This window comes from Nanorana parkeri, unplaced genomic scaffold (assembly GCF_000935625.1).
Source record: "Nanorana parkeri isolate BGI_ZX_2015 unplaced genomic scaffold, ASM93562v1 scaffold28, whole genome shotgun sequence".
In the NCBI taxonomy this organism is placed as follows: domain Eukaryota; kingdom Metazoa; phylum Chordata; class Amphibia; order Anura; family Dicroglossidae; genus Nanorana; species Nanorana parkeri.
The window spans coordinates 252,716-276,730 of NW_017306296.1; the positions used below are offsets into that span (position 1 = coordinate 252,716).

The 24,015-nt window shown below is 43.2% G+C and overlaps 1 protein-coding gene across 1 annotated transcript; it reads right to left on the bottom strand.

The window, feature by feature from the left end:
- Positions 1–200: 200 nt before the first annotated feature.
- Positions 201–22,979, bottom strand: THBD (thrombomodulin). Its single transcript, XM_018566496.1, has 3 exons — positions 22,866–22,979; positions 21,290–21,316; positions 201–1,888 (listed from the first exon to the last, which is right to left on the bottom strand). The coding sequence occupies exons 1-3, from the start codon at positions 22,977–22,979 to the stop codon at positions 236–238; spliced, it is 1,794 nt and encodes a 597-aa protein (XP_018421998.1). The 3' UTR covers positions 201–235.
- Positions 22,980–24,015: the final 1,036 nt, after the last annotated feature.

Below are 24,015 nucleotides of genomic sequence, written 5' to 3' on the forward strand. Positions count from 1 at the left end.
GGGCTTTAAATGAGCATCAGTGATTACAGCAACCCGTAAAAAGCCATCAGATCTCACATTATAAAGTAGTCAGGATGATGAAGTATGACTTCTGATTGGCTGCATTGGGGTACTGCACATTACACCTTGTCCTCCGATTTAAGGCCACAGTTTTCAGCTCGATCTACTCACTGTGCCCAGAGGCAGCATGGTATAGTCTATGTTCTGCAGATGAACAGTGTATGACATTGCAGCACTAAAGTTTCCTCTGTGGATCTGTTTTCACTTGTTGCAGTCTTACATCCTTCTCAGTGTTTGTCGTCTTGTAGTCCAAGGCATGCTGCTCCATGTAGTGCTTCCTGAGCATATGGCACAGAATTGCTATCAGAACAGTTAACATGGATATAACTCCAATGCATATCCCTAGCAACATGGCCGGCTGTAGGCTGTGGATATCGGGTGGAGGTGGCTTTGTTGGTGGTGTCTCAAAAGGTCGTTTGGCAGTGGTTGTTTCAGGCATACCTGAACCTTCCTCTGTAGATTTGCATTCAGAATCGTAGACTATGAAGCCCTCTGGACAGGTACAGTCAAATGACCCAAATAAATTGGTACAGTTGCCATCACAGGGGTTATTCTCACATTCATCTAAATCAGTGCAGATTGCCTTACCTTCATCATTCTGATCCACTATGTAACCCTCTGGACACTCACATTTGTTTATGTCATTGATATCACACTCAGCCTCACAGAAAGAGGTGTTGCAGAATCTTTTGCACTTGGTGGTGAATTTGTCATCCACCACAAAGCCTTCAAAGCAGAAGCATCTGTAGCCCCCATCAAAGTTTTCACAGTCGTGCTCACATAGGGTAAATGGGCTTTCACACTCATTGATGTCCACACATTCTGATGGACATCCATCAGGGTTATCACAATCAGGATCAGTCACCAGCTCCAGTCCAGGTTTGCAGCCACAGACAAAGCTGCCAATAGTGTTGGTGCAATGATGATCACAGATATTGGGGTTGACTGCACAATCATCAATATCTATACAGGTACTTCCATCATCTACAAGTTCATACCCCTCTTGGCACATACAGATGAAGCCCGGTGACTCCGATATTGTAATACAAAGCTGACTACAGGGGTTGGGATCACATGGTTTAGCACAAGTCCTGTTATCTTCTTTTAGCTTTGTGTCCGGGGGGCATGTACATTTTGGGGTGCCGTCTTCCACCATACAATCATTCTCACAACCCCCATTCTCTATACTGCAATCCCAGGGTCCTGGGGTTAGACGCTTCCATTGCACTTGCCCATCTCCTTCGCTGGCACAGAGCAGAGAGTCCTGGAGCATGGATATATGGGCATTGGTGCCTAGGGGGAAGACGGGGCCCCCACTGCGGCCCAGACCAAGGGACGTGTGGGAATAAGTGATATTCAACTCTTCGGGCAGGTTAAGCGGTCTGCATGAATCGAGATAATTTAATTCACACAAGTAACCATCAGCCTTGAAATCACAGTCAGTCTCTTCCCAAGTGCCATCCTTGTGCACAGTGACACAAAGGGCACCACATCTATTGACATCAGCATTCCTCCAGTTGGTGTAATCTGTGTCACTGTCTCCACTCACCCATTTAAAGCCTTTTAAAGGCTGGAACACATCTGTGCATTTGTTCCTAAAGGGCTGTTCCAGTCCTATCCAAACTCTGACATCCTTCTCTGCTTTGGACACAAATAAAGAGATGACTTCTGCCTGCACGGAGTTCTGCACTGTCATCAGCTGCCCTTTCCGGGCTTCGCATACAGTCTTTGCTTTAGCGAAGCGCTTCTTTTCCCAGGATACAGAGTAGCAGGTTTGATCCAGGCACACAAACTCCGAAGTGGAGGTGACTTCATCCAAAGGAGCCGGCTGTGCCAGGGCGATGAGAGCCCAGACAAGGCAGAAAGTCAGCATGCTGTCCCGGAATGGGCAGAGCAGACCACGGTGCTGGGCGGCGGGCACTGCGCAAAGTCCAAGCAGCCCAGCGGTGAAGTCCTGAGAGCTCCGCTCACAGAGGTCTGTGTCATGTCTCGATGCGTGCGCCCAAACTTTATATGCTCCCAGCCCTCCCAGCAGCCCAGTATTAAAGAGGAAGGAAGGAAGTGCCTGGAAGGAAGGGCTGGAGCCGCTTTGGGATGATGATATGCTTGGAACACTCGCAGATTGCTGCACAGCTCGCCCCTATGCGGTGACCGCTATGCAATCCTAATCAGTGAAAGTGAATAGCGGGACGGACGGGCGGGCGGGGCAGCGCGCTGATCCCCGACTCATCCTCTTCTGTACTCATGGACATCTCAACCCCCTCCTTGTATAATGACGACGTAGCCTTTCTTATAAAGCACAAAGAAGTCACACAGCTACTGAGCTCAAAACGTTTTCTGCACTCCTTACAAGTTCATAAAGTTCTTTACAACTCCCAGCTGTCCCCTATTTGGAGGGACTGTCCCTCTTTTGGTGCTCTTTGTCTTAAATCCTCCCTAAATGTCCCTCTTCTAGCTCTGCTGTAAGAATCTTAATACATAAAATGTACTATTTAGTGTATGTAGAGCCAACACTTTTTTTTAGTTTTGGATAGAGTACAGAAGGGTTAACCCTTTTGCCACCAGGAACCATCTCCCCCCCCCACCCCACCACCAACACCATTTTTTGACACGTTCAATCTTAAAGTGACACAATCTTAAAGAAGAACTTTGGGGGAAAATTGTATTATTTGTTGCTGTGGGGCTACCCCACACTGCACAAGATAACTGCTAGTTTTTGTCGGTGCCATTCTGCATTGCTGTATAATGTCTTGCTGGGATTTGTAGTCCCTATGGCTGATAGCAGAGGCATCCCAGAGTGGATACCGGGTGACGTCACCACGCACATGCACGGTGACATCATCACGCATGCGCGGCCAACTTTGTGACACCTGCCGGCGGCCATCTTGGTGATGGACAGCGGCAGAGAGAGGAGGGGATGTTCACGTGGTGGGATAAGGTATGCTGCCGGGTCTCCTCAGTCCATGTCGGGCTCTTAGTTCAGAGGAGGCGACACCAAAATGACTATCAGTCATTTTGGTGTCACCCCTCCAATGGTGTCACCCGGTTGCGGCCCGCACCCCCCTTCTGAAGCCACTGGCTGATAGTATTCTGCATTGCTGTATAATGTATTGCTGGGATTTGTTGTCCTCTATAGCTGGTGGTATTCTGCATTGCTGTATAATGTATCACTGGGATTTGTAGTCCCTCTACAGCTTGGAGTCAGTGGTAGAACTACCAGGGTCGCAGCAGTTACAGCTGCAACTTGGCTCTGGTGCTCCACCACTGTCCTAAAATCATTAGTCTGTATTGTTTTAGAAAAACTGTCACATGACCCTAAAAAAGAGGTATCGGTAATTGATATCGGCGAGTACTTGAGGAAAAGTATTGGTACTTGTACTCTTCTGGGAAAAATTGTATTGCTGCTTCTCTGCTCGCTCCCACGATGGACTACAATCTGAGGAAAAGTTTACTAATTTGTATTGAGATTGATTTTTAAGATTTAACTCCTGAGCTTATTGTCACTTTAACCACTTCCAGCGGCTTCACGTCAATACACGTCATGCACTGGAAGTGGTTATACCAAGAACACGGCTGCTGCAGCAGATATGTTCTCAGCACCGTTTTAAACAGCAGCCGATTGCTGTTTAAATACAAGCGTTCTGGCGTCTGTTTCAGGTGCTCAATTGCACGCGTTTGAGCCCAGGCCGCGTGTGGAGGAGGCTTATTGAGCCAGAAGAAGAAGCTGATGAAGCAGATCTTTGCTTCATCAGCTTTTTTGGGGTCCCTAGGTGACATCAGGGGTCTGAAAGAAAAATTAAAGTAACAAAAAAAAAAGAGAACGTGCAAAAACAAACATTGCGCCACACATGTTACATATGGTCGCGAACGTCGGAGTGAAAGCAATAATTCTAGGCCCATCAATCACTGTTAGCACTAAACTGATGAGCCATAAAAGTGTTTAAAGCTTCGCCAATGGGAAATTTTGGTTATTGTCGTTTTTTGAGGTTTCACGGAGGCACGCAATTTTAAGACTTGACATGTTTGGTATCTATTTACCCAACATAACGCTGTCTCTTATAGTTTACCCAAAAATTGGGCATTATATTTTGTTTCTATGCACTAAATTTAATTTTAGTGTATTTTATCCTAAAAATACTTGTTTGATGAACATTTGCGCAAATACCGTGCAACATCCAAAATTGCAACTAGCATCTTTTTATTCTACAGGGCCTCTGCTTTCAGAAAATATATAATGTTTCTATGCACTAAATTTAATTTTAGTGTATTTTATCCTAAAAATACTTGTTTGATAAACATTTGCGCAAATACCGTGCAACATCCAAAATTGCAACTAGCATCTTTTTATTCTACAGGGCCTCTGCTTTCAGAAAATATATAATTGTTTTGGAGTCTGAAGCTGTTTTCTAGGCAAAAATTTTGATTTTATCATGCGTGTGCAAATGTAAGAAATTGCTCTGGGCAGCATGTGGTTAAAGGCTAAGTTCACCTTTAGGCCATGTTTGTGTTACAGAAAGACATAGAAAAGGCCTAGAGAAAGGGTCTCTTGCTAATGATCTCTGTGATTGTGTCACTCCTGATGAAGTCAATTAGACGTAACACGTAGAGTACTACTCCAGCACTGTCATTTTCACTGAGTGTTGGTGTGTATAATCACAAGTTTAATTCAGTGGATTGGATGCACGGACATTGACATTAAAGAGCACTTAATGAGACTGTCGGGTCTATTCACTAAGCTGCCGAGGGCAGCCGAGTGAACAACCGACCCCAAGTGAAGTGAGCCGAACACTGTTCGGCTATTCACAAAATATTCTGACACGGCTCCGTGCATGACTGACTGAGCCGCTCGACCATGTTCGGGAGCTGTACAGGCTATAGTGAATAGCCCGTACAGCACCCCTTCGGTTCTACTGAACCGAAGGGGTCCTGGGGCCGAAGCTAGCCGAAGGATCGGCCGAAGCTACGGCTAGATCCTTCGGCAGCTAGGTGAATAGACCCCTGTGTGTTATTTAACGCAAATGTCACAGTATTAGCAGAAGAGTGTTTTTATACTATTGTAGAAGGTTGGGAAGTATTGTAGATTGTTGCTTGGTATTGTAGAAGTTTGGGAGGTATTGTAGATGACTGGGAAGTATTGTACACGGTAGGGAGGTATTGTAGAAGTTTGGTAGGTATTGTAGAAGGTTGGGAGGTATTGCTGAAGGTTGGGAGGTATTGTAAATGGTTGGGAGGTATTGTACGAGGTTGGGAGGTATTGTAGAAGGTCAGGAGGTATTGTAGATGGTTGGGAGGCATTGTAGAAGTTGAGGGGTATTGTAAAAGTTGGGAGGTATTGTAGAAGGTTGACAGGTACTATAAAAGGTTGGCAGGTATTGTTAACGGTTGGGAGTTAGTGTAGAAGGTTGGGGGATATTGTAGAAGGTTGGGAGACATTCTAGACGTTCGGGAGGTATTGTAGATGGCTAAGAAGTATTGTATAAGGTTGGGAAGTATTGTAGATTGTTGGGAGGTATTGTTGAAGTTTGGGGGCTATTGCAGATGGCTGGGAAGTATTGTAGAAGGTAGGGAGGTATTGCAGAAGGTTGGGAGGTATTATATAATGTTGGGAGGTATTGTAGAAGGTTGGGAGGTATTGTAGAAGGTTGGGGGGTATTGTATAATGTTGGGAGGTATTGTAGAAGATTGGGAGGTATTGTAGAAGGTTGGGAGGTATTTTATAGACATGTGCACTGCCAAAAAATGTGTTTTGTTTCGTTCTGATTCGGATTTTGTGTTATTTCGTTTTTCAGGATTCGGGTGTGAAAGTCAATTCGGATTCGGAATTCGGATTCAGACGAAATTCGTTAGAGGTAGTTCATTTGAACGTTCGTTTCGTTTCTTATTCATTTCGTTCATTCGTTCGTTTGCAGCAAAGTGACATTTGAGGGGGAAAAATGTTTTTCTCCTTCTCTAATGTCACTTTGCTCCAACGAACAAACGAACGAAGCCAAAAAGAAACTAAAGCGAAATGAACGTTCGAACGAACTACCGCTAACGAATTTCGGAACGAAACGAATCGCACATGTCTAGTATTGTAGAAGGTTGGGAGGTATTATATAATGTTGGGAGGTATTGTAGAAGATTGGGAGGTATTGTAGATGGTTGGGAGATATTGTAGAAGGTTGGAAGGTATAATAGAAGGTTGGGAGGTATTGTAGATGGTTGGGAGGTATTGTAGAAGGTTGAAAAGTATTGTAGAAGATTAGGAGGTATTATAGAAGTTTGGAAGGTATTGTAAAAGATTGTGAGATATTGTAGAAGGCTGGGAGGTATTGTATAAAGTTGGGAGGTATTTTAGATGGTTGGGAGGTATTGTAGATGTTTGTGAGGTATTGTAAAAATATGTGAGGTATGGTAGATGGTTGGGAGGTATTGTAAAAATATGTGAGGTATGGTAGATGGTTGGGAGTTATTGTAGAAAGTTGGGAGGTATTGTAGAATGTTGAGATGTATGGAGTGTAGAAATTAACATTTGGCTTCCTCCTGCCTTTTTAGTTATATAGAAAGCTTATCGTCAAATCCCTCTGCGAAGTTCCCCCTCACCCTCAGCTTCATCCAAAAGTGCATTGGGATGCAAATTAGTCGGCTTGTGAAAATGTGCCCATCACTTGTGTGCTGGATAGGAGAGGACAATGTGGTGTCCTGAGTCAGCAATAACACTAATAAGCTGGGTGATTTCAGCAGCTCTGTTATAGTAACATTCCATTCTGCTTCAGTTGTCTGAAAAAATGAGAGATCTGCTTTATTGAAGCAATGATTTGTTTTCAGCAGAACTGCAGCAATCATTGCAGTCAAGTTGGGGTCAATTTTGCTCTAGTAAGGGTTGTTTCCATGCTTTGTGCATAGCTCCCAACTGAGCTAAAAAAAGGGTACAAACAGGGACACTCTTCAAAGAAGAACTTCTGTAAAAAATATTCTTAATCCTTGCAGTGTTCCTACTCCCACAATGCAAGGGTTAAGTGCATAGGGTTGAAAATGAAAAATATTTGTACTCATCCCCTGCCCGGAGTGGAGGAGGAGACAGGATGTTGGGACCGATCTAGCAGCCAGGCGTCTCCGAGGATCAGGTAAGTATAACTTTTTTTATTTTCATTCCTACACAAAAACAAACATTTAACCCTTGTAGTATGGGGGTAGCCCCATTGAAATGGTTAACTTTTCATATGCCTGGAGTTTAAAAAAAATAAAGTATGTACCTGTCATGCCCCCCCCCCCTCCCCCCGTCATGGCCACGAACAAATAATACAGTAAAAAGTGATGAAAGTGGTGAACATTATTACTGAAATTTTGGGCTGTCATCAGAACAGGGATAGATGATACATTTTCCAATGGGGACACTAGTTCAGGTGACCCTGCTGGCCACCAGGGATTTCCTTCACTTTGGAGGGATTTGCTCTGACGTCCTGTTGTGGCAGGGAAGGGAAATATCCCCAATAGGATACAGATGGCAAAAAAAGTTGACAGGGGTTATAACGCTCCCTTCCATCCAAAACAACACAAAAAGCTTTAGGATTCAGTTGTACTTTAAACCTACAAGTGCTGTTTTTCCTCATTACTTATCTGTAATACTGGCTTTTGAAACAACAAACAGGCCATACACCTGGGTAAAGAAATAGATCTAAGCACACTTGAACAGACACATGGCCATAATGTTGTTTTAGTAATGTTGTTCTAAATATCATTAATCTAGTACAGCGTTTCTCAACCTTTTTTCAGTCATGGCATCTTTTTAAAGTATGCAAAATTTCAAGGTGCCCCAGTCTAAAATGAAAAAAAATGGAAATGTAAAAAATGTTGTGTGGCCCCCTCCAAAAAATCCATACCAGACCCTTATCCCAGATAGGGGCATTGTATGGATTTTGAGGGGGGAGCCCATCCAAAAACACACACACACAAAAAGAGCTTACCTCCATCATATTAGAGTCCCCTCTTCAGATCAAGAGCCCCCACATTTCACATGAAAGCCCCTTTACATTACAGGCTCCCTTCTGATTACGGAATTTTAAGAGCAAAGCAGCCACAGTCTGTGAGTAGATCCAAATCAGATAAAAGGGTTTTTTGAAACATGCGTGTGGGGAAAAGCCTTAGTCTGTCAGGTCAATTCCAACCCCACTCTAGTTCATACAGCTTATAAAGGTCTACACATCAAGATAAAGATTAAGCTTACATTATTAGTCAGTTTAACACAATTCCAAAATAAATCCTGAATCAGCATTATTTGTTCCTTATGTATACATAGCAAGTGTCTCAGTATAGACAAGCTGAAAACTCCTGAAATGATGAGTTATCCCTGCAATGACAATATCCGCTAGCACCCTAAAGATAACAACTAGCACCCTACCATAGAAAAATGGCTTCAATATACTACTTTTCACTAAAGATGTGAAAAACATGTTTTGTACGTAAGATGTTTTAAAGTCCATAACTGTATTTAGTATATGTGTTTAACATAATAAAAAAATATGGAACATGATCGTATAGTGGAATGTCATTGACCTGTCATTTTAATTGCCATATCATTTACTTTTGGTAGCATACCGTATCTTATACCATATTTACTAAACAATTTTATTTATGAGATACATTTCATATACTGTATGTTTCATTAAGCATAATATTACACTGACAAAATGGAGTCTGAATAGGTGATTCAGCTAGGATCATCAATTCTCCCTACACACTACACAACAGATGTCCCCTCCTTCACATCAGGATCCCCTCTCTCTATTACTACTCACTCTGATTTCCCTCTGTGATCTCACTTCCAGTCAGTGCTCCTTCTTCACATCAGGAGCCTGTCTGCACAATGGAAAGGAATGGCACTGAACCATAATTTGGAGGCACCCCTACAGAAGCCAGAAGGCACCCTGGTTCAGAAAGGCTGACCTAATACATTAGATTGCATTTAATATCCAGCTAAACCCTAAAAGAAAAAAAGTAAAATATTGCATCTTATCAGTCATTAAATGTGGTGGCTGCATTTGTTTTATTTTAAAAAATCTTTTTTCCCTTAAAGTGACATTAAACCCTCAGATTTTTTAACATAAAACAATACTGTAATGTGTGCCTTACTGTAATCCATGGTTGTTTCCCTTCTCTTTGCTGCTCTTCCTTTTAAATCTGTATCTGCTCTCATGCTGAGCAGAACTTCTGTTTTGCAGCAGACTGCCTTGTCTCAAGAATGGATACACGGTGTCTGTGTATACGTTTGTATAGGTTTGTAACCTGAGCCAGCACTACAGGAAGAGGCCCTGAGCGGAAAAGGGAAGTTCTCAAAAAGCATGAGAAGACATGAGGATTTAAAAGGAAGAGCAGCAAAGAGAAGGGAAACAACCATGGATTACATTAAGGCACACATTACAGTATTGGTTTATGTTAAAAAAATCTGAGGGTTTAATGTCACTTTAAGCTGGTAAGCCTGCAAATAACGCACTTCTTGTCCCTTCATGTCTACAATCTTTTCTCCATTGTATCTATGGAAGGAGTCATGGTTGTCACACAGGTCGCACTTCAAACATGTCTGCCTTTGTTCATCTAAATTATATGGTGGATTGATGGGACTAGTAGGTTTTCACACTAACAATAAGGTTCATTGAGATTTTTTTAAGCTTACCGGAGGTGACAAGGAAACTGCATGCGGGGTAAGATTAATTTTCCTTAATTTTTTTTATTTAAAAAAAAACCTAATATAACTGAAAACTGGTTGTTATGGGAGTACACTTGAGCTGCACTGATGATCTCCTGTTGGCAGCTTCTATTTCACATTTCACTGCAGTATATATACATTTTACATGTCCATCAGGAAATAAACATATAAATGCTGGAGCCACTATTTTATAAACATAAGAAAAGTCTGTATATTTATTATATTGTATCTATCCTAGAAGTGCTGCACAACGTATCAGAAAAGGATTTTCAAATAAAAAATGTAACTCAAGCCAAACCTTTATTTTCAATGTTGGATACAGTGAGGTTGGGGAAACGTTTAACCTCCTGAAAAGAAATAAGTGCTTTTGCTCTAGGTTTGGGTTGCCTAGTAGCGTCATGGAGCAGTAAAATAAACAACACCTATAAATACCTTGCACCAATATATCTGTAAGCAGCAAGCACTATAATGTGTAATACTCACTAAATAACCCGCTGCACATTGATTTTATCTGTATATGTACTTGATCTATGGCTTTTTATGTAAGTTTTATTTTAATAAAAAGCATTTTTAGTTTATCAGTGTGCACTATGGTCTGTGCCTTTTCTATTTCTCAGTCCATCAAATGAGGACTATTGAGAGACTGAGGAACGGAAGATTACCATCAAAATTGAGGGTGTTATCCCGCCCTGTGTAAGCGGGATTGGTGTGATTAGAGCTAGGTCTAACTATAAGGTGACAGACACACTATATGGATTCACAATTGGACATGATATGATTACTGTATATTGTTGTGTTTTTTTTTTCGTTGCTGATATTGTTTGTATATTCAGTGGAATTTCACATGGGCTTATATATACGCTATATTGCCAAAAGTATTGGGACGCCTGCCTTCACAGCACATGAAGTTTAATGGCATTCCAGTCTTAGTCCGTAAGGTTCAATATTGAGTTGGCCCACCCTTTGCAGCTATAACAGCTTCAACCCTTCTGGGAAGGCATCCACAAGGTTTAGGAGTGTGTCTATGGGAATGTTTGACCATTCTTCCAGAAGCGCATTTGTGAGGTCAGGTACTGATGTTGGACGAGAAGGCCGGGCTCGCATTCTCAGCTCTAATTCATCCCAAAGGTGTTCTATCGGGTCGAGGTCAGGACTCTGTGCAGGCCAGTCAAGTTCCTCCACCTCAAACTCGCTCATCCATGTCGTTATGGACCTTGCTTTGTGCACTGGTGCACAGTCATGTTGGAACAGGAAGGGGCCATCCCCAAAATGTTCCCAAAAAGTTGGGAGCATGAAATTGTCCAAAATGTCTTGGTATGCTGATACCTTAAAAGTTCTGTTCACCGGAACTAAGGGGCCAACCCCTGAAAAACAACCCCACACCATAATCTCCCATCCAACAAACTTTACACTTGGCACAATGCAGTCATGCAAGTACCTTTCTCCAGGCAACCGCCAAACCCAGACATGTCCATCGGATTGTCAGACTGAGAAGTGTGGCTTGTCACTCCGGAGAACACGTCTCCACTATTCTAGAGTCCAGTGGCGATGTTCTTTAAACCACCGCTTTCGACGCTTTGCATTGTACTTGGTGATGTAAGGCTTGGATGCAGCGGCTCGGCGATGGAAACCCATTCCATGAAGCTCTCTACGCACTGTTGTGGAATATTTACTAGCAATGAAATGTCATGGATGGACTTATGCCTAGGTGCTTGATTTTATACACCTGTTCCTGTTTAGGTGATTGGAACACCTGAATCCAATGATTTGGAGGGGTGTCCCAATACTTTTGACAATATAGTGTATTTGTTAGTGCATATAATTAAAGGTGCCCACACACCTTGCGATAATCGTACGATAATCGCGGGAAATCCCGCGATCGTACGATTATCATAAGGTGTGTGGAAGCCGTGCGACCTCTACTACTGTAAGGTTGCACGACTTTTATCTTATGAACATGTTCGAAAACCCGCCGAGCATCGTACGATGTTCGGCGGGTGTGTAGCATGTTCGTAAGATAAAAGCCGGACGGGCCGGTGTGCGCAAGCGCACCCTGCCCGTTCGGCGTTGCAGTCATAGGAAGCCCGCCCCTCAGCGGGGCGGGCTTGCGATCTTCGCAAGTACGATCTGCCTGTCCAAGATAGGCAGATCGTACGTTTTTTTAAATTACCTTACAACCATCGCAAGACAAAAGCCTTGCGATGGTTGCAAGGTGTGTGCCCAGCCTTATACGGATTAACATATTGTTTTATTTGATTGTACTGTACTGTCTTACACAGTAATTGGTTTGTTCAATTTTAGTATTTAGTGAGTAGCACGGCACATTCACAGACCTGCAGCTACTTCTCCCACCGAAGCCCGGGGGGGGAAGAAGCTAGCAGCCAGGTGTGGTCTAGCAGCCAGGTGTGATCGAGAATCAGGTAAGTATTTGTTCTTTATTTTTGGCCCTAGAAAAAAACTAGCAGTTATCTCTTTCAGTGCAGGGGTCGCCCCTGTGCAAGGGTTAATTTTTGTAAAACCTAGAGTTCTTCTGTAAAACCTTGCTCCATTTACACCTAGGCATTTTGTAGCTCTAAGCCCGATGCTACAAAACACTCAACACAAGGAATCCCAATGCTTTCTATGGCCCCTGTTAACACCTGAGCATTCTGTCGCTTGTAGCAAAGGGCCTGCAGCTTGAAAAAGTAAATTTCAGTCAGGTTTCAGCGTTTTTGTCCCCATAGACTTCAATGGAAATGCCTTAAGGGCCTGTTCACATGAGATCAGGTCCTGATCAGGTCCTGATCAGGTGTTGATCAGCAGACGTGGAGCTGCTGATGCAGTGCGTTTTTGACACGTTTTTGATGCGTTTTTGATGCGTTTTCGGTCCGGATGCTGACAGTTAATTTTTTGTCAACGTTGATGACATCATAATAAGTGGAGCAAGAATACAATTTTTTCTTTTTTTCCCCCCCTTAGCTGCATTGCGTTGCGTTTCCGTTCCGTTTTCGTTGTGTTTTCGTTGCGTTTCGTGCGCGTTTGCGTATCCGGACCGTTTCCGGACCAGACAAAATGTGACATGCAGTATTTTTTCTGTCGTAAGCTGAACGGACTGCGCACGTGAGAACTGGAGCCCATAAAACACATAGGGATACATTGGGATGCATTTTGAGTGCAGCAGCGTACGGAGCCGGTCAGCACACAAAACGGACGTCGTGTGAACAGGCCCTAAAACGTGCATCAAAAGCAAGTTAGACAAGTTAACAGATTCTACTGCTTTCCAGATTCTACTGCTTTTCCATACTGCTTGAACATTCGCTTTTTTGAACATTCAAAAGAATGCCTGAAAATGCACATGCCTTGGTGTGAACGGGCCTTAAGCTGGCCATGCACCCTCAGGCTGAACGAAACAAATTGAATAGATTAGACATACCTGATCAGGTGTTGATCAGCAGACGTGGAGCTGCTGATGCAGTGCGTTTTTGACACGTTTTTGATGCGTTTTTGATGCGTTTTCGGTCCGGATGCTGACAGTTAATTTTTTGTCAACGTTGATGACATCATAATAAGTGGAGCAAGAATACAATTTTTTCTTTTTTTCCCCCCCTTAGCTGCATTGCGTTGCGTTTCCGTTCCGTTTTCGTTGTGTTTTCGTTGCGTTTCGTGCGCGTTTGCGTATCCGGACCGTTTCCGGACCAGACAAAATGTGACATGCAGTATTTTTTCTGTCGTAAGCTGAACGGACTGCGCACGTGAGAACTGGAGCCCATAAAACACATAGGGATACATTGGGATGCATTTTGAGTGCAGCAGCGTACGGACCCGGTCAGCACACAAAACGGACGTCGTGTGAACAGGCCCTAAAACGTGCATCAAAAGCAAGTTAGACAAGTTAACAGATTCTACTGCTTTCCAGATTCTACTGCTTTTCCATACTGCTTGAACATTCGCTTTTTTGAACATTCAAAAGAATGCCTGAAAATGCACATGCCTTGGTGTGAACGGGCCTTAAGCTGGCCATGCACCCTCAGGCTGAACGAAACAAATTGAATAGATTAGACATGATTAAATAGAATAGAACAGATTTCTCCATCACCACTTATGAGCAATGATGGATGAATCACACGCTGTTTTCCTGTTTCCCTCGTATTCTGTCCGCTGTCAGAATACACAAAGGGTGTTGGCAGCTGATTGGCTGCAATAACCATTCGTTCAAAGATTTTCCATTCAGCCCCTACAATCTTCTGAAAGAGGGACTCAATAATCCACATGGTCATGCCTAAGACCTTCAGGGACTGTAGGACAACCCAGGAACACTCTGGTCAGTTGGCTCAGGCTGCCTCATTTCAGGGACGGCCCTGACTCTAAACTACTCTTAGTACTGGTCATAGTTTGTAAGAAGCTGCTGTAGTTGCTGGAATAGATTTCCTGGCAGCTGACCAGAAAAAAGGATAGTGACAACCTGCCAGGAAATAGGAATCCTTTCCAATCCACCCTTCCTGATGTTGTGGCTATCCTTGTTGGGGGTATAATGGGTGTTAACCATTCTTTAACCATGCTCTCCTGTAGCTTGTAGCAGCACTGTTGATTGGAGCAGTGTTCAGGGCACGTGTTGGACCGCTTAAGAGCCAGGCCATTGCTTATGTGATAGGTGCACAGTCAAATCTTACAGATGCTGCTAGCATAGATATTTTAACCCTTGCTGCAGGACTTAGCAGTTCCAAAAGGAAAAGAACAGATTAATCACTGCACTGCACTGCAGTAATAAATCCAGATATTTTAATTGGGCTTTAACAGAGGGTGCACCTATATGACACAGTGAAGTCACAGAGCTTTTTGGATCTTCTAAAAGCAAGACCGTCGAAAGAAGCGTTTTGCTTTCCGGCTTTCTCTTTCCATTTGAAACTCCAGTAGCTCTATCTAAAAAGAGTAGAAGGGAAGGGGGGGATAAGCTACTGCTCATTGAGTCATTCAATTGCATATATAAATTTGAGCTTGATTGATGGAGTTCTGTGAACAACAGACTTTTTCCAACAGAACAGCTAAGAAATATTTTTTAAACCTTTTTTTAATCCCAAACATAATAAAAAAAGAAAATTTGGCCAGAAACACTATACATTTCCTTTAATAAAGAATGTGATTTTATAGTATGCATGGCAGTGTAATTTTCTTCAGCTTGATCTATAAGTACTCGACATATGAATATATTATGGTGGATATAAATAACACTACAAAGAACTCAAATGCAGGTAAAATAACACAGTAATGGGTAAATAAATGTATGTGTTTGATGCTAGAGTTTTATTAACGCTGTTATTTGCAAAGGGCCTTTGGTGATTTTTTTCCCCTCCACAAAGCTTTCGATGAAGGCAAAAACATCTACCTTCCATGCTGTGTTACAATTACTATTGAACATTGTCTGGCGATGGAGACATTCCTGTGCCACTGTAGATCGACAACTTGATTAGGTACACTAAGTACACTAAGGATAATAAATTTAGCACTGATACTTGGATGTTTTCTCTTTTCCAGAGCTGTGGATGTGAATGTTAATCAAGAATCAAGATATACAGTATAGTAAATCCTCAACATTTGACTAGAGCTGAGAAACACAGCCACAGGATGAAAGTGGTGGACCGTGTGAGGACTCTTTTAGAAGAAGTATTGGACAAATGTAACAACCAACCTACAAATATACTAGGGACAGTAGATTTAAAGTGTATGGAAAGGAAAATGTTGTCTTAGTTCTGAATAGAGTAGAAAAGGATCCTCTGTCAGGTTTAAATCAAGTTTGTCCCTTTTGGGCAGATTCTCCCTTATTTTTGCCCTGGTCACAAAAACAGGGGGTAAGGGGAAATCCAAAATGTTATAGTTGTCATGAGAGTCAGAGGTAAGTGGAAATCTTCCAATGGCTCCAGTGACAACTAATGGGGATTCCCCTCACTTTGGAGAGATTTCCTTTCATGTCTCTAGGACAGGAGGTGAAGGAAAGCTCACCAGCAGGACACAGAGAGCAACAAATAACCTTATATGAGTTTTAACTCTTCTATACTTTATCCCAAATCAAAAAAATTGGTTTTTGTTTTACATATATTAATGTGTAGGAGCATGTCTGGAGTCGAAGTGGACCTAGCAACAGATATTTTTAGAGAGCTCAGGGATGCAAGGGCATATTAAATAATGTAAATAATGTGTTAGTATAACCTACAGGTATTTATGACCTCTCACTGAGATCATAGTACTGCCCCAAATAATCCCTTTTTTTCAAACATAATCCGGGGTCCCCATTTGTAGGCTTGCTATATTCTCTCCAAATTCCAGTTTTGATCTCGCCCCACCACCACCCCATTGAAATCCATTTTTTTTCCTTTTGGCTTGTTGTGTTTTCACTGCTCCTCTTGCAAATTAAAGACTCCAGACCCAGTAGCTTCAATGTGTGCAGGCCTTGACATCTGTGGATCCAGGGCCGGATTAACATAGGGGAGTTTGGAGCACCAGCCTGCTACTGCGCATGCGCAGACTGCCCAGTGCTCTAATTCAGAAATCCTCTGCATGCGCAGTAGCAGGCTGAGGGAAGATCATGCTGGCTCTGTGCACACAGGAGACGGCAGATCTGGGAGAGCTTGGAGAGCGGTGTCTGCCCTGCTGGCTGAGGGACTGGTATGGTAATGACTGCTGCTAAGGATCTATGTGAGGGGAATGATTTGTCTGCAGGGTGGGGGTCGTGTCGCCATATTATCAGATTTGTTTGCCCGGCTCGATGCCGATTGGCTGGAAAGCGGGCTTCCCGGCCAATCAGCTTGGAGCCGGCCAAACAACTTGGAGCCAGCTTCATGTTCCCTTGCGGCACTTACATTACATTACTTACATTGGTGGTCAGTGTATATACCTCTGTTACATTCCTGGTCAGTGAGAATACCTCTTTTACATTGCCAGTCAGTGAGAATACTTCGGTTACATTGGTAGTCAGTGTGTATACCTCCGTTACATTAGTGGTCAGTGAGAATACCTCTGTTACATTGCTGGTCTGTGTGAATACATCCTTTACATTGGTGGTCAGTGTGAATATCTCTGTTACATTGCTGGTCAGTGTGAATACTTCTGTTACAGTGATAGTCAGTGTATATACCTCAGTTACATTGGTGGTCAGTGTGAATATCTCTGTTTCATTTCTGGTCAGTGTGAATACTTCCGTTACAGTGATAGTCAGTGTATATACCTCAGTTACATTGGTGGTCAGTGTGAATATCTCTGTTTCATTGGTGGTCAGTGTGAATATCTCTCTTACATTGCTGGTCAGTGTGAATATCTTTGTTACATTGGTGGTCAGTGTGAATATCTCTCTTACATTGGTGGTCAGTGTGAATATCTCTGTTTCATTGGTGATCAGTGTGAATATCTCTCTTACATTGCTGGTCAGTGAGAATACCTCAGTTACATTGGCAGTAAGTGTAAGGCCTCCTAACTAATTTTTATTACACAGGATTTTTGACACTTTCAACCCATCAGCAGCCACAATAGATGTTGCAGGACACAGCAGAACGTTCCGTGTCATATGATGTTTTCTATATATTATTTATAAAATGTTGCAGTGTAATTGGTCGATTCTACAATTGACGAATTTGTAGCAAAAAAGCAGGGAAAGTGAATGTGTAGTTTCATTTTAATCTACCAGTTTGCCTCATTTAGGTAAATTGGTGTTCAGTGAAAAAGTCTTTTTTTCTGTGTGTTTAAGCTATCCAATGTTTTGTTAATGCACTTTAATCATAAATAAATGTTTTCTTTTTATGTATTTCGCTAAAAAGGCCCACCAAAATCCTCAGCACGAGGCTCATGATGCTCTTAATCCGGTCCTGTGTGGATCCCTAATTTTCAAGTCTGTCAGACTTGAACTACTTATGCCCGAAAAGGTGAATGTAGCATTTCAGGGGTTAATTTGGGTTAAAGGTTTAAGGTTAAGATTAAAGCTACCCAGGCAGTTTTATTCTTTAACAGATAACTAACAGCTCTAGTTCTTGGCATCAAAAACTAATGTGCAGACCTTGGGAGACATCTTGAACAATGTAAGTATTGATGGCAATACACTTTAACATGCACCTGTGCCCACACTATGGACATTAAATTATTAACAAAATTCAAAACAACCAGTAAATGTGCTTTAAAATAAACCACCCCGAGCTCTCTGCTTTTAATGTGAAGTTACTCTTTCTCAAAAATCCATAAAGATCACACAAAGACTTTAAAGTCAGGTTTCAGTTGGTTTCCAACAGCTTAGATACAGGCGGATGAGGGCTTTCTTTAAAGTATATATACTGCTTGCTTAGAATATTTAAATACCTTTGCATGTATAATCTGGGCACAGATTCAATTTAAAGTATCATAGTACAGAATATATAGTACAGTGCAAGTAGTTTGTAGAAAATTCAGCCAAATAGCATGTTTTTGTAAGAAGTCATGTGACCAATTGCTTTCTCTTTCATCTGCTGTGCAGGGCATGTGGGTGGCAGGGTGCGCATCAGCAGTGATATGGTCAATTCCCTTTGCAGCACCTCGCAGTTTTATTATTAGCAGCAAGCTGTCCCATCTGACATATTTTGTGTCACCCTTGAACAGGAAGCAGACCTATGGCCCTTTTACTGGCAGGATCAGCAGATATGATTAGCCATCAAGAAATGGAAAAGAAACAAGGCATTCTGCCACGTAAACCCTAAAGTAAAATATATATATTACAGCTTACCAGCCCTTAGATGGGGTGGCTGAATTAGTTTGCTTTTTTTAGGCTTTTTTCCCTTTATTTTCTCCTTTTGATGCTGCCAGTAGCATATTTCCTGTCCTAGGGTGACAATGCTCACCTTACAGTACTGAATTTTTTGAAGAAGCAGCATTGTCACCCTAGGACAGAAAGGGGGGGGTCTTCACTTTACTAAGGTAACCAAGGCATGGCTGATAACATTACTTGTGATAATGCTGTAGCATTTACATGAAATGATGAGCTCACTGGTTTTCTGATAAATACAGTAGCTATGTTTTCAGACATCTTAACTCTCCCAGATGTTCTGGGAGTCTCCCGCTATTAGATACAGGCGGATGAGGGCTTTCTTTAACCAGACACCTGTGAAAGAAACATTTTCTCCCGGAAAGGTTTACTCTGCTCGATCTAGCAGAGTAAACCTTTCCCTACTGTTTTTTTTTTCTAACATTGGGGCCGCCGGCCGTCATCAGTCAGAAAAAAAAAATACAGCGTAGGATTGAATAGCCAGATCGCTATTGGCTATTTGAATTTGCAATAGCCAATAGCAGACTAGCTATTGCACTTGCCCACTGCTGCTGTCAATCAGCAGAGGTGGACCTGAAGTTCTCCATCAGGTCCTCCTGCTGACTGACAGCAGCATTGGGCGGGTGCAATAGCCAACTTGCTATTGGCTATTGCAAATTCAAATAGCCAATAGCAATTTAGCTATTCATTCCTATGCCATTGTTTTTTTTACATTCGGTTTGAATACTGAAAAAAACAGCATATAGCACAGGAAGCAATAGCTTCTTTGCTGTCTGCCATCATTTCAGGGGGCGGCTCTCTTCCTTGTTGTTGCACCCCTCCCAAGTTGGAGAGGGGGGTGGCAGGGGGCACCTCCCTGAAATGACTTATTTTAGGTTGGGATCCCTGTGTTTTGCACTAATAACAAATCACTTTCAAGGGTATATTTACCAGACAAAACGGGAGCAAATAAGAGAAGTTCTTTGTTAGAGTTTACATGGGTTTAATGTGCTTTCCATTTTATAGCAATCCTGTTCTGAGAGGAGGCTGACCTTTCTTTCCTTCTTTTAATAAAAACTATTTGCATTGCAGTCTGAGAATTTAATGCTCTCTAATACACTGACCTGAAGAAAAAAAAACACGCAACAGAAAATGTAAGTAAAGTCAAAGCCCCTAATCTGTATGCTTGTTCTGGTTACTGAGTCACAAATGTTTGATGCCAGCGGATCACCATGATAGTCAGGGAACAGACATTTTCAATAGAGGAGGTCAGCAATGGCATCCTCCATACTGCCTCATTACATTTCATTAGCTAATATTTTGTTATATTTAGTAAAACAAAGAACAGTGTAAAGTGCACCAACGCTCAACAATCTATCAGAATGTATCTTTCCCTGATCTGATCTTTTCCTGATCTGACTGATTATAGCAGGCTATGGCAATTTTTCCCTTATCATTAATCCTTGTTTTGTAAAGAAAGCTTAAGCGAATATCAAACCATTTCAGCACCTCTGTTGATACATATTCTTCTAGGATTTGAACACAAACCTTAGGACCATGTCACAGTGCAAAGCCTGACAGATCAGTGAACTACTGGCAGACGTGCCTATGGTTATGCCAATAGTAACTTTTTGAAAGTTGTTTTTCGTATAGGTGTTTTAAAAGGGCTCCAGGTGGCGCTGGAGGGACACAACATGAAAAACGTATGATTTGACAGTTCGTGTTGCCAACCTTTTTAGATTTTAATTTACTTAGTTTGTGTTTCCTAAAGCTTCTCATTGTACACCATTTTCTTGAACTGGTTTGTTGTAAAACAGCTTTTATTATAATTTATGGATACTCATGTAATAGTTTCAGGAACTTTTCAAAGTAAAAGATCCTTTAGGAGAAGCTTATAATAAAAGTGTTTATATGAAATATTGAATCGAAAGAGACACTGTCACCTTACCTATTCATAGCAAGTTGATAGTGTATTTGATAGGTGCCGTCCAAAGCACCAGTGCTCCTTCCAGCTTCTTCCTCCACTTCGTCCAGCACTGAAACTGAAGTTGTTAGCTGGTGATACACTCCCCCCGGTCATGAAAGACTGCTTGAGACTAGTAATGGAAGGCTAAACTGGACACTGTCACATGGGAGAAGGTCACATGCCCCCCATATCCTAAAGCAGTGGGTATTGTTGAAGACAGAGGCAGCCGGGGAGTGTGAGTAAGATAAATATAAGTGGTGTAGAGAAGGGGGGGGCACTTTACAAACAGAACATAACCTTGGCCTAAATAAGCAAGTTGACATTGTTTTTCAGCACACAGCTGACTTCCTGTTTAGTTATGCCATTGTACGGCAAAGTTACCACTGCAAATAATTCATTTACCTGTTCAGTACTAACTGGCAATTTAAAATGAAAAATCCACTTTGAAGCAGATTTGGATTTGCTAGTCCACAAGGGGAACAAAAACATACCATAGTTCTGTCAGTTCTGCTATGAGTATAGTAATGGGTTTCCTGAAGGGTAAGGCCAGTAAGCACATGATTAACCTCCCTGGCAGTATGATTATTCAGGATTTTAGCATCCCAAAGCGGTACATTGTTTTTCATGGAAATTTGTTGTTTTATATTGTAGGCCTGTAATTCTTAGTAAATCTTAGGAATAACTCACCTAAATCTGTCCAAACAAGAGTACTAGGGAGGTTAAAGGCAGTGGTGTAACAAACGGGGGGGGCAACGGTGCGGTTGCCCAGGACTCATAGATGGGGGGGGGTTGTCGGCCTAAGGGGAACAAAACAAGGCAGCGAGCATTCTGATCAGAGAGACACGCTTCTGGCTGTGCTGCTGCAGTGTACCTAGGGTTGCCACCCGTACGGGTTTCACCCGTACAGTACGCGTTTGGAATCATGTGCCCGGGTCTGGGCACACGTCCCGCCTGGGCACATAATTCAAACCGTACAATGCCGCATACTTGCATTTCTTGCGACGGGTGGCGGATAGCGGGTGGCTGACAGTGGGTGGCCCTGTTTCGTGTCCCTCGACTCTCCCTCCCCTGTTTCTCTCCTCCGCGGCTGTAGTGGGAGGAAGTGACATCAGGGATAGAGGGAGCCGTGAGGGACAAATCTTCCTCCGGCAGCCAGCCAGCAGGGGTTGTGGAGAGCAGCACTTTCGTCTGGCAGGCGAGTTTGGGACCGCCCTTCTCATCTCCTCAACGAGGAGAAAAGCAGGTATTTATTACATTTTTATCAAATGCAATATCAATTGGAAAGGGGGGGGGATCAGTATTGCACATTAAACATGCCCCCCCAAAAAATGTTTTGTGGGGGCTTCTTTTATGTGCAATAGTACACATCAAGGATACAGGCAGAGGAACAAAACCTGACACAATTTCTTTATAGTTGACACAATAGGAAATGAAGGTTGGGGACACAGATGTTATGTGTTATATTTTAATACTCACACACAAAACAAATAAAACTTATGCCTGGTGTTCTACTTAAGGGCTTGTTTCCACCAGCCCGCACATCTACCGCAATGTCCCGTGCCCGGAACGCGAGGGATCGCCTATATAAAGTCTCACTGCGCTCTGGTGCGGGACGGGGGCGTGGCAGTGCCATTCAAGTCAATGGCACTGCAGACCCGCCCACAGTAGGATCAGCCGCACAGTTACGTGCAGTAATAAAATGCCCTGCATTCCAATGTGGTGGGGTCGCAAAAAAACGTTCATGCATGCTTTTTTTGCGATCCCACCACACTGGAACACAGGGGATTTTATTACCGCACGTTCCTGTGCGGCCGCTCTTACTGTGGGCGGGGGGGCATATCTGAAGTGCCATTTACTTGAATGGCACTGCCACACCCCCTCCTACCCCAGAACGCAAGGAAACAATATATATGCGATCTCTTGTGTTCCAGGAATGGGACATTGCGATAGACGTGCGGCTGGTGGAAACAGCTAATAAATGCAAGTTAGTAAAATAAAAAAATTGCGGGGGCGATTTTTTATGCCACAGAGGCATGCAAAGTCTCTAGGGTTGCCACCCATCCGGGATTCACCTGGACAGTCCAGTGTTCTACCAACATTTGTGACTACGTTAGAATGTGTGAACAGTCACGTGGTCACACATTTTAACGTAATCCCGCCCTGTTTTTCGGCGGTGGAATGTGTGACCACCCATTAGGTGAAGCATTACAACGCTTTGTGAGCTCTTCCAGGGCAGATCGGCATCAGAGATGGTATGTGCAGGAGAACCGATCTGCCCTGGGACAGCTCACTTCTATCCGACTTGGGATTACGGTAAAATGTATGACCACGTGACCGGTCACACATTCCAACCTAGTCACAAACTTTGATAGAACACTGGGTTTTGGAATCCTGTGCTCGGGTGTGAGCCCGAATCACACCCGGGCACATTTTTCACACCGGACTTCACTTGTCGAGTCCCTCCCTCTGTTTTTCTCTTCCGCGGCAGGGATTAGGTGGGAGGAAGTGACATCAGGGAGGTCCTCCGAAATCATCCTCCGTCTCCACCATGCACTGTCGTCTCCACTACTAACAGGTAACCGTATATATATATTATACTGTATTAAATATCAATTGAAAAGGGGGGGCTAGTATAGACCATAAAACGTGCCCCGTCACCAGCACCAAGATCCCTTGTTAGTGCAAAATCCATTTTATTGATAGTTGTCATTTAAAAGCCAAGCGCTTTCTGGGCTGGGCAGGGTCCCCTTCATCAGGCTCAGAAAGGACATTACATAAAAGTGGCAGAACTTTTATATGGACATAATAGAATGTAATTTCTGAGCCTGATGTAGGGGACCCTGCCCAGCCCAGCCCAGAAAGCGCCTGTCGTTTAAATGACAACTATCAATAAAATAGATTTTGCACTAACATGGGATCTTGGTGCTGGTGTGCTGGTGACATCTGTATGTTTGTTCTGTTGTGAGCAGCGCCATCCGCAACATTATTGTTTCTCTCAAAGGACTAGGGTCTATGATAACTCTCAGGTGGACTATGCAGGGTCTACAGTGGGCTATACGGATTCTCTCGTGGCTGTGCAGGTTTTATGTTGGGCTGTGTGGACTCTCAGGTTGGTTGTGCAGGTTCTATGGTGGGCTGTGTGGACTCTCAGGGGGTCTGTGGTGGACTATGTGGGGTCTATGGTGGGCTATGCGGACTCTCAGGTGGGCTTTGCAGGGTCTATGGTGGGCTGTGCGGACTCTGAGGTTTACTCCGCAGGTTCTGTGGTGAGCTGTGTGAGGTCTATGGTGGGCTGTGCGAGGCCTATGGTGGGCTGTGTAGATTCTCAGGGGGTCTGTGGTAGGCTGTGCGGACTCTCAAATGGGCTGCACAGGTTCTATGGTGGGCTGTGTGGACTCTCAGGGGATCTGTGGTGGACTATGTGGGGGTCTATGGTAGGCTACGTGGACTCTTAGGTAGCTGTGCAGGTTCTATGGTGGGCTGTGCGGACTCTCAGGTTGGCTCCGCAGGTTCTATGGTGGGCTATGTGGACTCTTAGGTTGGCTCCGCAGGTTCTATGGTGGGCTATGT